Source organism: Oryza brachyantha, chromosome 2, assembly GCF_000231095.2.
Source record: "Oryza brachyantha chromosome 2, ObraRS2, whole genome shotgun sequence".
NCBI lineage: Eukaryota > Viridiplantae > Streptophyta > Magnoliopsida > Poales > Poaceae > Oryza > Oryza brachyantha.
The window spans coordinates 21,640,782-21,653,395 of NC_023164.2; the positions used below are offsets into that span (position 1 = coordinate 21,640,782).

At 43.6% G+C, this 12,614-nt stretch overlaps 2 protein-coding genes across 2 annotated transcripts; one reads left to right on the plus strand and one right to left on the minus strand.

Annotated features, from left to right (window-relative positions):
- Positions 1-260: 260 nt before the first annotated feature.
- LOC102703751 (60S ribosomal protein L12-1-like) lies at positions 261-1,402 on the plus strand. Its single transcript, XM_006647673.3, has 2 exons — positions 261-840; positions 1,160-1,402. The coding sequence occupies exon 1, from the start codon at positions 336-338 to the stop codon at positions 834-836; it is 501 nt and encodes a 166-aa protein (XP_006647736.1). The 5' UTR covers positions 261-335; the 3' UTR covers positions 837-840; positions 1,160-1,402.
- Positions 1,403-5,543: 4,141 nt separating this feature from the next.
- On the minus strand, positions 5,544-12,313 carry LOC102704031 (DNA topoisomerase 2). Its single transcript, XM_006647674.3, has 21 exons — positions 11,654-12,313; positions 11,071-11,363; positions 10,907-10,973; positions 10,561-10,831; positions 10,276-10,475; positions 9,980-10,189; positions 9,791-9,904; positions 9,501-9,617; positions 9,203-9,367; positions 8,939-9,124; positions 8,696-8,851; positions 8,474-8,607; positions 8,214-8,382; positions 7,863-8,108; positions 7,594-7,780; positions 7,470-7,519; positions 6,966-7,388; positions 6,738-6,879; positions 6,565-6,659; positions 6,386-6,482; positions 5,544-6,301 (listed from the first exon to the last, which is right to left on the minus strand). Exons 1-21 carry the CDS (start codon positions 12,233-12,235, stop codon positions 5,685-5,687), a joined length of 4,521 nt encoding a protein of 1,506 aa, XP_006647737.2. The 5' UTR covers positions 12,236-12,313; the 3' UTR covers positions 5,544-5,684.
- Positions 12,314-12,614: the final 301 nt, after the last annotated feature.

Consider the following 12,614-nt stretch of genomic DNA (forward strand, 5'->3'; position numbering starts at 1 on the left):
ATCTTTGTCCTTACTAAGCCATGGAAAATTCAGAGCTGAAATTGACACCTTTTTCTCGGAACGAAGGCTCGAGCCTTTTTGTGCATACGGCCCGTTATGGGCCAACTCTGTGATGAGGCATAAGACAGCCCATTTGACCCAAATTAATCGAAAGGCCCACGTGACGAAGGCCCAGATCTACCCATCGCTACACGAATCAACTACCAAACCCTAACACACGCCTCGCCCACCAGTATATAAACTCTATCTGAAGCGCAAGCTCGAAACCCTACTCCCCCGAACCCCCAAGCCGCCGCCGTCGCCGTCGCTGCCTCCACCTTCCCGAGAACGCAGCCATGCCGCCGAAGCTCGACCCAACCCAGGTGGTGGATGTGTTCGTCCGCGTGACCGGCGGTGAGGTCGGCGCGGCGTCGTCCCTCGCCCCCAAGATCGGTCCGCTCGGTCTCTCCCCGAAGAAGATCGGAGAGGACATCGCCAAGGAGACGGCGAAGGACTGGAAGGGCCTCCGCGTCACCGTCAAGCTCACCGTCCAGAACCGGCAGGCCAAGGTCTCCGTCGTCCCCTCCGCCGCGGCGCTCGTCATCAAGGCGCTCAAGGAGCCCGAGAGGGACCGCAAGAAGGTGAAGAACATCAAGCACAACGGTAACATCAGCCTCGACGACGTCATCGAGATCGCCAGGACCATGAGGCCCAGGTCCATGGCCAAGGATATGTTCGGCACCGTCAAGGAGATCCTCGGTACCTGCGTCAGCGTCGGCTGCACCGTGGACGGCAAGGACCCCAAGGACCTGCAGCAGGAGATCACCGACGGCGAGGTCGAAATCCCCTCTGCTTAAGCAGGTAGGAAAAAACACGACTTTTTTGTTCTTTTTTCTTTGGTTAATAAGGCATTGCATTGCTCTTTAGCTTAGATAATAGGTAAATTTGGTTTCAGGTATCAAACCACGTAGTTTTATGATCGATAACTAAAACTGATGTAAGCATTTTTTTTTACTTTTTGCCCTCTGAAATCAAATTGTTGGGATTGATAAGTTAGCTCAATTTGTTATGTTGGAAATGAATTTTCAGCTATGATTACATTCTTTACACAGTGATATGGATGTAGCGATTCCTTACCATTCTGTGCTCATTGTTAAAGCATCCATGTTGGATTTTGCAGGTTTGGCATTGAGGCGGTTGTTATGTGAGGCTGCTGAAGTAGTTTTTCTACCTAGATGGTTCCTGGTGCAGTCCAGAGAATGGAAGACTGTTCTGTTCACTTGTCCTGCTCTTGCTCAAGAAGTAAACTTTTGTCATGCTTTAGTGGTACCCATGTGAGACTTTTTTTTGCCATGCTATATTGTTTACCTTGCGAAATCAATGTTGTTAATGCAGCTAGATTTATAATGTTATTGAGTTTTCTGATGGCAATGTTCTGGAGGTTCTTATTCAAGTTGCATTTTGTTATGTAGCTTGGTATCTAACTGCGGTTGACAATTGAACTCGGCCAGTCAAAATTAAAAATGCCTGATATCGCTTGTTATGATGCTGCACCCAATGCTTCCAGTCCGGAAAACTCAGATTTTGAGCCTATAGCCAACCGTAAATAGAGTAGATGGTTTAATGTTGGACTCTTCACAAAAAAAATCTTGGACCCAGTAAGATTCAGGGGTTGTGTGGTTTATATACTCAATTTGTCGAGCCTAGCCAGTTGATCAGCCGACCAAACAATCCCTCAAACCTTGGCTAGTCTGACAATACTCTTAGATGATTGAAAATATCACAGAGAATCCTCTTAGAAGATTAAAACATCACATAAAATGTCCGATTAGTCAGACTGTCGAAATCATCTCTGTCAAATCCATACCTATCCTTAAAGCAACAATTTCACCAGCCACAGCGACGGATAAGGTGTCACTTGGAACGGAGGATTTTCTCAGGATTTTTCAGAGGATTTCAAATCATTCATAGGTGGATTCCATAGGATTGGTTCCTGTGTGCAGTTTCTAGATGAACATTACATAAACATTTGGTCAGACCTCTAGAGAAAAAAATAGAACGCCCGTACGCTGCAAGCAGTGTGTGCAGTCCAGAAAATTAATCAACATATTTCCTGATAAATGGCACTTATGCCCGATATTCGCCTATATAATAAAAAGGAAAAAATAATGTTCTTCACTATTTATGCAGTAAATTTATATGAGACATATATGTTGATCTTTTGTTAAGATTTGTGTACAAAGAATTTTTTATGGATAGTACACAGTAACTGATGTACTTCCTCCATATTCATATTTATTTATATGACATCGTTGACTACTTTAATCATTCAACTTATTAAGAAAATATAATTATTAATTATTTTTTATAATTTGATTTATTATTTTAGGACTTTAAGCATGACTTATAATTTTATATATTTGATAAAATATTTAATTAGATGAACAATCAAATATAGATTAAAAGTCAACGTCGTAATACAAGCGGAAAATACAACTTTTAAGATATGCTGTAAAGCGTGCTGAAGCATACAAGCTAAAGGTGAAACGGATCTTTTTTAACACAAATATAGGTCTAACAACGTTTTTAAGCGAAAACAAAATATGCAGAGGATTGTATATGCAAAATATAACCTCAGTAAGCCTTTTGGTGAAACTTGTGAAACTAGTATACATCCCAAATGAAAATAGGGGGCTGCTACGCCCGGTTCACCGTTCAACCAACGGTATAAAAATCTCGGTTCTAACAGAGAATCAAGACGCGACGTGCTCCGTGGCACCGACCACACTCACGGCGGCGAGTTCCCTGCCGTCGTGCACTCCTCGCCACCGATTCCGTCATCGCTGCCGTGGAGGGAAGCAGAGGCTACGGGGAGAGGAGTGTGAAAAGTTGATGCTTGTAGTTGTGAGTAGAGAGCATGTGCAGGAGGAAGACAACAACTTATTTTGCTTGCTTGGTTGGTTGAATACTGTTCAGATATCAACTATGGTATATGTTAGATACCATGTTACATAAAAGTTATCATGCTACCTAGCCATGGTACTATTACCTCAAGGTATCATATATGATACATATGGTGTACCTGTTATCTTGAGATATCATACATGATACATATGAGGTGACGTGTTATTACAAGGTACCATGTTATCTTTTCATGTTATCAGCCTGATACTCTTTAGGTAGCACCCATGTTACTAGGGAGGTACCATGTTACCTGGTCATGTTACCAAGTTTGATACCCTTTAGTTAGCACTCATGTTACCATGTTATCTTGTCGTGGTACCATGCCAGGTACATTGAGATATTATGCATGGTACTGTTAACGTCAAATTTTGGCAAATTGTCGTTATAGTTTGAAACATAACTAAAGACCGAATCGGATAAGAGAGGGTGAATCGGCTGGAGGCAGGAAAGCGGAAGCAGTACGAATGCAACCGATGAAGTCCGAATTGGACGAATTGGAGTCCGATTGAGCCAAAGCTTAGAGATAGATTCGGTGTTAGTTCTGAGTCCGTGTCGAATAATTAGGCTTTAGCTTAGAGTTTGTTTAGGATTTCATATTTAATTAAAGTCCAAACATTATAAGTTGGTTAGTAACGGAATTTTATCTAGATAGGTTAGTTAATATTGGGGTTATAAATATGTGTGCCCGGGGTTCTTATAAATTATCTTCGGATCAATTCAACTTGGACATGCTTGAGCTTTCGGTGCGGGATTTGTCAGCTTCACAATGTAAGTTCTTGTTGGTCAAAGTCCGTCGATCAATTAGAACAGGACTGTCTCGGTTAAGTCCGATCTCCTGCCTAGTTGGTCGGCAGGGTGAGATCTATTGCTGCTTCAGTCTATTTTAGCTTGAATGGCTTGAGGTAGTAGTGGTTCTCGATTAAGTCCTTGTGAGTTCTTATGTTTAATCTGTTAGCATGACTCTAGTCGATTTAATTATGTCTCGGTTTGGTCCGATCAATCTGGTTGGCTATATTTATGTTGTCAGATTAAATCGGGCGCTTGTGAGGGCTAATCGCTGGAGTTCTAGCCAGCATTATCTTGAGTAGTATATTGATTAGTTCATTAAGCTTATCAATCTTCATGTTTTCTATAATTATATCGTGCTAGATTCATACTGTCTCGGTTAAGTCTGATCTATGTTATTTGGTGCGATCTGTTTATAGATGGTCGTCCGATCGGCTAAGTCTAATGGGTTAGTTGATAGATTACGCTGGTTTGCTATCTTATTATTTGCATACCACAATGATTAGTTGATCTCATGTATGGTTATGTCTAGATCTGTATTGTCTTGATTAGGTTCGATCTTCTAGGTCTGGTAATTAGTATAGCATTTCGGTTTATATTTAAATTCCACACTTAGTCTTCTATCGGCTGTCGATTTTACATGAGATATGCATTGAATCGGTTCGATCGGCTGATTAATCTTAAGACTGTCTCGGTTGAGTCCGATCTTTTAAGATTATTTGATTGGTTGATCTGTTTAGTGTTTATCCTGCTTCTGACTCAGCCGATTGAGCACATTTATCCTCACTATCATGAAATTCTTGTAAAGCCGATCGCCTAGTTTATCGGCTAGGGTCCTAGGACGGTATCGATTGCCCGACCGATAGTGGTTTCGGAGTTCACTGTTTTTTCATTTTATATCTCGTTAGTTATAGGATCAAACTGACTATCACGTCCAATATTTCTAAGAATTAGGTCCTGCACTGGAATGGTCTAAAATTAATTCTCAGATCTTCGTATGTGACTGTTGATTGTCATTTTCAGCGTCAACAGGTACGTATGAGGTACCAATTTATCTAATGCATCTTCTTCAAATTGACTAAAAAGCTGGCAAATAATCTTTGTTCACGTACAAACTTGTCCATGGAACAAGATATCACTCTAATTCTCATCCAAAAGCTGTTGGTTTGGCCTAGGAAAAGGAAGAGAACGAGGTAAGGATCACCATCGTCTGTTCTGCTATCGTTGTCGTCGCCGTTGCCGCCGCCGCAGCCGATGTTTCCGTCGTCGCTACCGCTGCAGCCGCAAGCCGCCGCTGTTCTCTTCGTCACCTCGTTTGTTGTGTTCTTTGTTGAAGTTTGACAGTAAAAGTAGTTGCATCCCGTCGCGATCCGCTTTGGCGGGCTCCCGTTACGTACCATTTCCGATAAAAATATCAACTGAATCTGCTCTTTCATTATGTTCTCCATCCACTGTCAAATAAAAGATGAGGGTGTAAGTCAAAACACAAAACAAAATTCAACTCTAGGGTATATTCGAATTCCACGGGATTTGGAGTTTGGACTTGGCTTGCCACCGAGAAATCTGGAGAACAGCACGTAGCACGGCAGCAGGCCAGGCAAACAGTAGGACCGGCACGTATTCCCGCGCATCCTTGCACGGTGCACTGTTCTTGCCGAGCTGTGACTCGCCATGCCCTCGGCTTGTACACAAGTATACCTAAAGAGATGAAAATATATGCTGAATTCTAACCAGTGAAACAAGGATGGGTCAGCGGTAATAATCAAATCGTGATCACGCAAACAACCAGTGTCAAGTTACATGGATAAATGTCCCAGCAACTAATGAACTGAATACAGCACACGACGCACAAGGGATGCATCTCAGCAAGCACCAATGTATCAGAAACGTAAGCACAGTCATATTGCTCACTACGGAGCGATCCTACATTGTTCCAGTAGTTAAATTCAGGGCATTCAGTCGTCGTCCTCAGCGAAATCAGAGCCGGCGAAGTCAGAATCATCGCTGATATCCTGCACCTCATCCTCAGTGTCATCACTCAGCTCCTGCACCTCCTGGTAACTCTTCTTGTTCCCCCTCGTTTGCCTTGTCGGCCTCGCTGCAACTGGCTCCGCAGAGCTGCCGGAGGCAGGGGAAGATTCGGTTTCTTCAGTGCTCGCCGAAGCGGTCGAGCCCCTCTGCAAGACGGAGCCACTCTTCTTGTGGAAGGGAGAGACCCTCATCTTGCGCACCTTCTTCTCAGGAGATGGAGCACTGGTGCTGCTGTCCTCTGTAGGCTTGAAGATTTCTTCCATCACTTTCTGCCTCATGGACTTCCCCTGAGCAGGCGCCCTCTTCCTGGTAGCAGCCTTCGGCTTCTCCGCGGCTGGCTTTCTTCCCCTACCTTTCTTCACCTGTACTTCCATGGCGAAATCTTCCTCATCCTCCTTATCGATGGGCTCTGTTGCGTCTTCGTCGTCATCAGATAGCTCAGCTAAGGATGACAAGGCCTTCTTTGCTGCTCCTCTTTTGCTTGGTTCCTTCTTGCCTTTCTTAGTTTTGGTCTGTTCTTCTGCAGTCTCGGTTTCCATAGCTGCAAGTGCTGAACCATCAGCCTAAAGTTTGGAAAATAAGAGAGAGAGACATTTACTTTTTTAACAAAAGCGATATGCATTACCAGTATCTTCTGAATTGTCATCAAGTTTATAAGCAGCCAATCGGTCTTTTAGAGCAAGAACTTCGTCCTCCTCGTCATCACTCGAAATTATGCTTGCCTGTGAAATTGTCAAACTGAATGGTAAGGGCGACAAAAAAATTACGATGCACACAAAAGGGAGGTTTGCGTCAGGGACCAACCTTCTTAACTGGTTGCTTCTTCTGTGCGGCAGGCTTCGGGATTGCTGTTACAGCCGTGGGTTTTCGAACCACTGCAGCAGCAGCAGCAACATTCCCTGTAATGGATGAGCAGGCAATTTAGTAGAATAATCCATCTGTAGCATGGGAGTAGGAGAGAAAATAGATAACAGTACCATCAGTAATTTCCGCTGCTTCAGAATTAGTCGCTGTCTTTTTAGGTCGTCTCCTGGCCGCTGCTTTAGGTGCAACACCATGTCCAACATTCCTGGTAGATCTTCTCTCCTCTGCATTTATTCTGTCCTCCTCATCAAGCACCTGAATCAAAAATCGAGAGTAAAAAGTCAAAAGAGAACACAAAATAATAAACACCACAATCCCAAACCCATTGTAGCATTGCTTACATCCAGTTGCTTCTCAAATTCATCAAGGTCTCTCATCCAAAGCAACTTTGGCGTTGTTCCCTTCAGTTCAGCTACTCCATTCTCCAATCTGCCCTTCTCTGCAATGAGCTCCTGAACCTTCTCCAGGGTCAAGGTACCGATTGACATTGAGAGGAGATATTCGTAATCACTTGAACTAACTCCTTTCACAGTCTCAGGGCTCTCTTCATTTTCTTCATCCTCTTCAGAAGCTCCAACTGCAGCTGGCTCAGTGCTCTGTATTTTCTTCGGGAAGGGATCAAATCCCTTCTGCCGAAGTTCTACAAACAGATCTGCCCTCTTCCTGTTATTGACTATGATATCGCCTTCGACAACAGCAAGAATAAATCTAACTTTGTTACTAAGCTTCTTCAACTCCAGTTCAATATTTTCCAATAACACTCTCTGCATAACCAAAATTAGTTAATGCGGTAGAAATTCACTACAGAAAGATAGAAAATGAAGAACTTTTAAGGCATGCACTACCTTTCTTTTCTCATAGAACTCAAGCCTCAATCCAAAAAACTCTTGAAGTACTGGAAAAAACATAGTTTCAGTGACAAGTTGAAAAATGGCCTAGAGTAACACGATTATTAATAGTAATACTTACTGTCCTCTGGAGTATCATACTTCCGAATTTTGCCATTTGAGTCAAATAAGTGCATATTTGTTGTACCAATTGTAGTTGTCAGCTTGAACTTCTTCTCCAGCCCTTCTTGCTTAGCTATAGCCATATTTTCTTTGCTCAGGGTGATCAGAAATTCCACATTCTTATCATCACTATGAGTATCAAAAACCTGTAAAATGATTATGGGTGAAGAACAGAACTTAGAGGAGAACACTGATAACCTCAGCAAAAGAATTGTGTAAAAAACTAACCTCGATAAAAGGCTCTATATCCTTGTCCTTGTCCTTTTCCTTCTCCTTGCCCTTACCCTTACCCTTGTCCTTGTCCTTGCTCTTGTCCATTCCACCAATAGATATTAGGAACTCTTTGTAGTCCTGAGACCAGCGACGGATTGGCAGCTCAGTAATTCTCAGTGTAGTGTCATCAAGAACCTCGATAATACCAGTGACAGTATAGCTGACACCACCCGCTTTTGTACTTGTTTTCTGAATAGAGCCCTGTTGTGTCATGAAAATAAGGTTGCCCGCATACAACCATTGGTTAAAAATGGAGACACACACAGCTAGTGTAACAGTACTATTTTGTCAACAAATATTACTGACCTTGAACCCCCTATACCATGGGTCCATTGGTTCAACAGGCTCGTTGTTTAGCAACCTTCTCAGATTAGCAACAATATCTCTTGGGTTATAGTTTGGGATAAAGGTACTCCATCCAGTGCCAATGCCTTCACTTCCATTGACCAAAACCATGGGAAGGATTGGAACATACCTGAAGGAAAGCAGGCATGTCTTATGTACTTGTATAAACCTATCTGTAAATTGAAATCATGGAGAAAGAAGACTCAGATAGTTGATATTACCAGGTGGGTTCAATTGATTGTCCATCTTCATCCAAGTAGTTAAGAAGAATATCGTCATCCTTAGGGAAAATTGAACGAGTGATAGGTGCCAACTGGGTGTAGATGTACCTAGCACTAGCAGCATCTTTGCCTCCCTGAAATGAACACAAGCAAGCAGAGTCATCAGAAGATAGGTTTACAAGCTAACAAAATAACAAGGTCAAAGGAGCATCGTTATCCCACCTGATCTCTGGTGCCAAATTGACCAAGGGGCAGCAAAAGGTTTATGTTATTGCTGCCAACAAAATCTTGAGCCATTCCAGTAATCGTACTAGCTAAACTCTGTTCGCCATGGTGGTACGCTGAGTGCTCTGATACATAACCAGAAAACTGTGCCACCTGTGGTGAATAGAATTAACAGTAGCTGTGTAAGTATATTTTGTCATCTCAAATGCAGAAGTTTCAAAACAACTTAAGATGGCCCACCTTAGTTTCCTTGACTAAGTTTCTCTTGAACGAGCAAAACAATATCTTCCTCTGGCCTGGTTTAAGGCCATCCACCATGGAAGGTATTGAGCGTAGCAGATCTGCCATCGAGAATTGTATCAGCTCCTTGTTGATGAAGTCACTGTACTTGATGTATTTATCATGTTGATCAAGGTAGGTTCCAGGCTGAAATTTTGATTATATATTAGTTGATATAGAATTAGTGACAGTATTCTCAGATATGAAAAGGACGTAGGAGCAAACCTGAAAGTTGCTAAGCCAATCTTTCCTATCAGTAATTCTTTTCTTGCTGAATGCTAATTCAATATTGTCATCATCTTGGTCATTCGCCCAGACAAAATCCTTCTTATGTTTGGCAATATCCTGGAAGTACTGCCTACCCTCTGTGGAAGTGCTTGTTCCAAGTCCCTGCGAACACCGATGATATCCTTCGGTAAGCACCACTATAACAAGAAAATAGTCCACCCAAAAACAGACCAGAAAAAGAGACTCATTGGAAAGTTGAACTAACAACATGTAATACATCAAAGGGGAAACAGACCTTGTAGTATTTTATAGACCAACCACGTGCATTTCCTCCAAGGCTCTCCTTCCATTGTTCGTACTCAGGCATGGAGTAAAATGGCAGGACATTTTTTTTGTCTCTTTTGTTGGTGGCCTGTGCAAATATATTCAAGGATTATTATTTTAGCCAATGAAGCCCACAGAAAAGAAGTGCAACCTGCAGAATTTACTAGTCCTTCAAATGACAAAGTTGAGTATGATACTTTGGCTTGCTGTTTAAACACAGCAAATAAGCATGGAAGAGGTAAATCCATCAGAGCTTCCTACCTTGATAATAGGAGTAATAAACTCAACCAAGAAAGATGGAATTTTAATAAGAGAAGGCCAGAATGAGTGAATGAAATTGATCAACAGCCCTTTGATGTGGGAACCATCATGGTCCTGAAATTTTCTTACATATGAGCAAACAAGCAATTTGAGATAGACGAGTTAAAATAAAATTGAAGAATTCAAAACCTGATCTGTCATTATCATCAGATGGCCATATCTCAAGCCTTTTGTACTATCATACTGCTTCCCGTGTTGCAAACCAAGGATTTGCTTTATATTCTGGATCTCTGCATTCTCCATGATCTGCTTATGGCTTGCTTCTCTCACATTTAATAGCTTTCCCCTAAGAGGAAACACGCCATAGCGATCTCTTCCTACTACAGCAATGCCAGCCATCTGAAGAAGGAAAAAGGACACTCAACTCCACTTCGATATAAAAATTATACACGTTTGTTGGAGTTACGCAGGCTTGTACTACTCACAGCTAGAGCTTTTGCTGAATCTCCTTCAGTTAGGATTAAAGTGCACATCTGAGAATCCTTCCCACCAGCACCGTTTGCATCCTCCAGCTTGGGAATGCCGGTGAGTCTTGATCGCTTGCTTCCATCAGTCTTCTGTAGTTCCTTGCTTAGTTTGAAATCAGCCCAAGAAAGGAGATTGGTGACAATAGCCGAGCTACCAACTGCAATTGTAAGAAATAGACATCACCATTAATGGTGAAAACGCATTTAAAATTCCAGGAGACGCACAACAAATTGATCACATACCCTTCTTGAGGAAATCTTCAGAAAGTTTACACTCTGATCCAAAGCTTCCCTGACGAGTGGTCAAGGTCTCTTTGGTCTGTGAATCAAAAGCTGGGTTGTCAATGAGTGCATTAACAAAGACCCACAAATGGCTCTTGACGTTATGTGCTTTCATGTGGGCATTCTTGTTCTTCTTATTCACAATCTCCATCACACGGGTGGCGATTTGGTTAGTGACACAGTCGACATGAGTACCACCCTTTATGGTCGCAATTCTATTTACAAAGCTGACCTATAAAACAAAAAGAAAAGGTGTAAGACATAATGCTAAATATATCCTGCAAGGGACTCCAGGAGAATAACCCACCTGCTGAAACTGCCCTTCACTAACACACACACACACCTCCCACCGATCATTTACTTTCTCGTAGATACTGAAATGAAGACATGTGAATGAGATAAAAACAACAGTATAAGAGCTTTTACAGGCACACGGAAAAGAAACTGATGTCGCGTGAATTGTTGTCTAACCTCTTGAGCTCATCGGCTCTGTCCTTGGAAGCGGACTTGATATACAGTTCCACATAATCCTTGAAGCTATGTACAGGCACCTTTTTGTGATCCAACTCAACCTTCACGGTTTTGCCAAGAGTGCCTGCCATATCAACCACTCTCTTCCTCATGAGGGCTACAACATCATTTTCAAGCTCCGTCATGTTGAATTTGGCAAGGTCAGGCTTGAAGCTGACTCTGGTCCAGTTCTCTCCTTGTTTGCACTTAGTAATCTGGGGTTCAGACTTCTTTCCCATGTTTTCAGAGAAAACCTGCACAATAGTTCAGTAGTTTGTTTTAACTTATCTATGACTATGATCTTTATGTGCTGGGATATTACTACTACATGAACTAGAAGTGATGTTTATCAGGTTCATCATAGACCTAACTAATGCTAGAGAAAATAGCACACTCTGATTAAACTAAATGTTCAGATATCTCGTTCGACTTGCAGTTCATTAGGAATCTTCATTCCTAAACTAATTCACCCTAATATTTTATCGCTTATTGAAATAAGCAACGGAGGGGAAAAAAACGCTCAAGGAACAGATGATTTTTTTACCTGCTTGTACTTCTTCTGCCGACGCCCATCGGCGGTCTCGATGACGAACTCCGTCGAGAAGATGTTGGTGAGCTTGGCGCCGTAACCATTCCTGCCGCCGGTGGTCTTCTTCACGTTGTCGTCGTAGTTGCTACTGGTGAGGAGGTGGCCGAATATCATCTCCGGCACGTAAACGCCCTCCTCCTGGTGGATCTCGACGGGGATGCCGTCGCCATTGTTGTAGACGGAGATGCGGCACTCGTCGACGTCGATCTCGACGCGGAGGGCGTCCATGGTGGGGTCGCGCTGCTTGTTGTCGGCCGCGTTCACGAGTATCTCGTCGAAGATCTTGTAGAGGCCGGGGACGTAGGTCACGTTGCGGTTCACCACGGCGCCGTCCTCGTACACCCAGAGCTGCGCGGTGTGCTTCTCCACCGAGCCGATGTAGGTGTCCGGCCGCAGGAGGATGTGCTCCAGCTGCGTCTTCTTCTGGTACATCTCCTCGATGGTCTTGCCGCCGGCGCCGCCGCCACCACCACCGCCCGCGGCGGAGTTGTGGGCGGAGCTCGACTTGAGCGGGAACCTCGCGGCGGCGGCCGCCATGGCGACGCACGCACACAGAGGTTGTGTGCTAGGGTTCGGGTCGTGGAATGGAAATGACGGATTGGGGAATTGGGGATCCGGATGAACGAAGGAATGGGGGCGAGGGGTTTTTATCGAAGTGGAGGCGGCCAGGCCGACGAGTTCGAAATTTGAATTTTGGGGTGGGGGTCACGTGGTGGACTTGGGAGCCGAAGTCAACGAACGGTGGAGATTGCGTGGCGCATGGATCTGGCGGTGGAAATTGAACTCGCCCGCTGAGGTTTCTGGATTTCGAGGCCTGCGGCGGTGCGGCCGGAGTCCGGAGAGGCAGCGGAGCGTGGGGACCGGGGCTGTGTTGCTTTACCTCTTTTGTTTTTCATTTTTTTTCACTCCGGTTGGA

Bases quoted from the DNA above. Each gene is read 5' to 3' on its own strand.
- LOC102704031 (XM_006647674.3), bottom strand. From the start codon at position 12,235: ATGGCGGCCGCCGCCGCGAGGTTCCCGCTCAAGTCGAGCTCCGCCCAC. The intron at 9,125-9,202 runs GTTTGCTCCTAC...TCAAAATTTCAG, and splicing joins ATTGGCTTAGCAACTTTCAG to CCTGGAACCTACCTTGATCA. The intron at 6,660-6,737 runs GTACTGTTATCT...CATCCATTACAG, and splicing joins AGCAGCGGAAATTACTGATG to GGAATGTTGCTGCTGCTGCT.
- LOC102703751 (XM_006647673.3), top strand. From the start codon at position 336: ATGCCGCCGAAGCTCGACCCAACCCAGGTGGTGGATGTGTTCGTCCGC.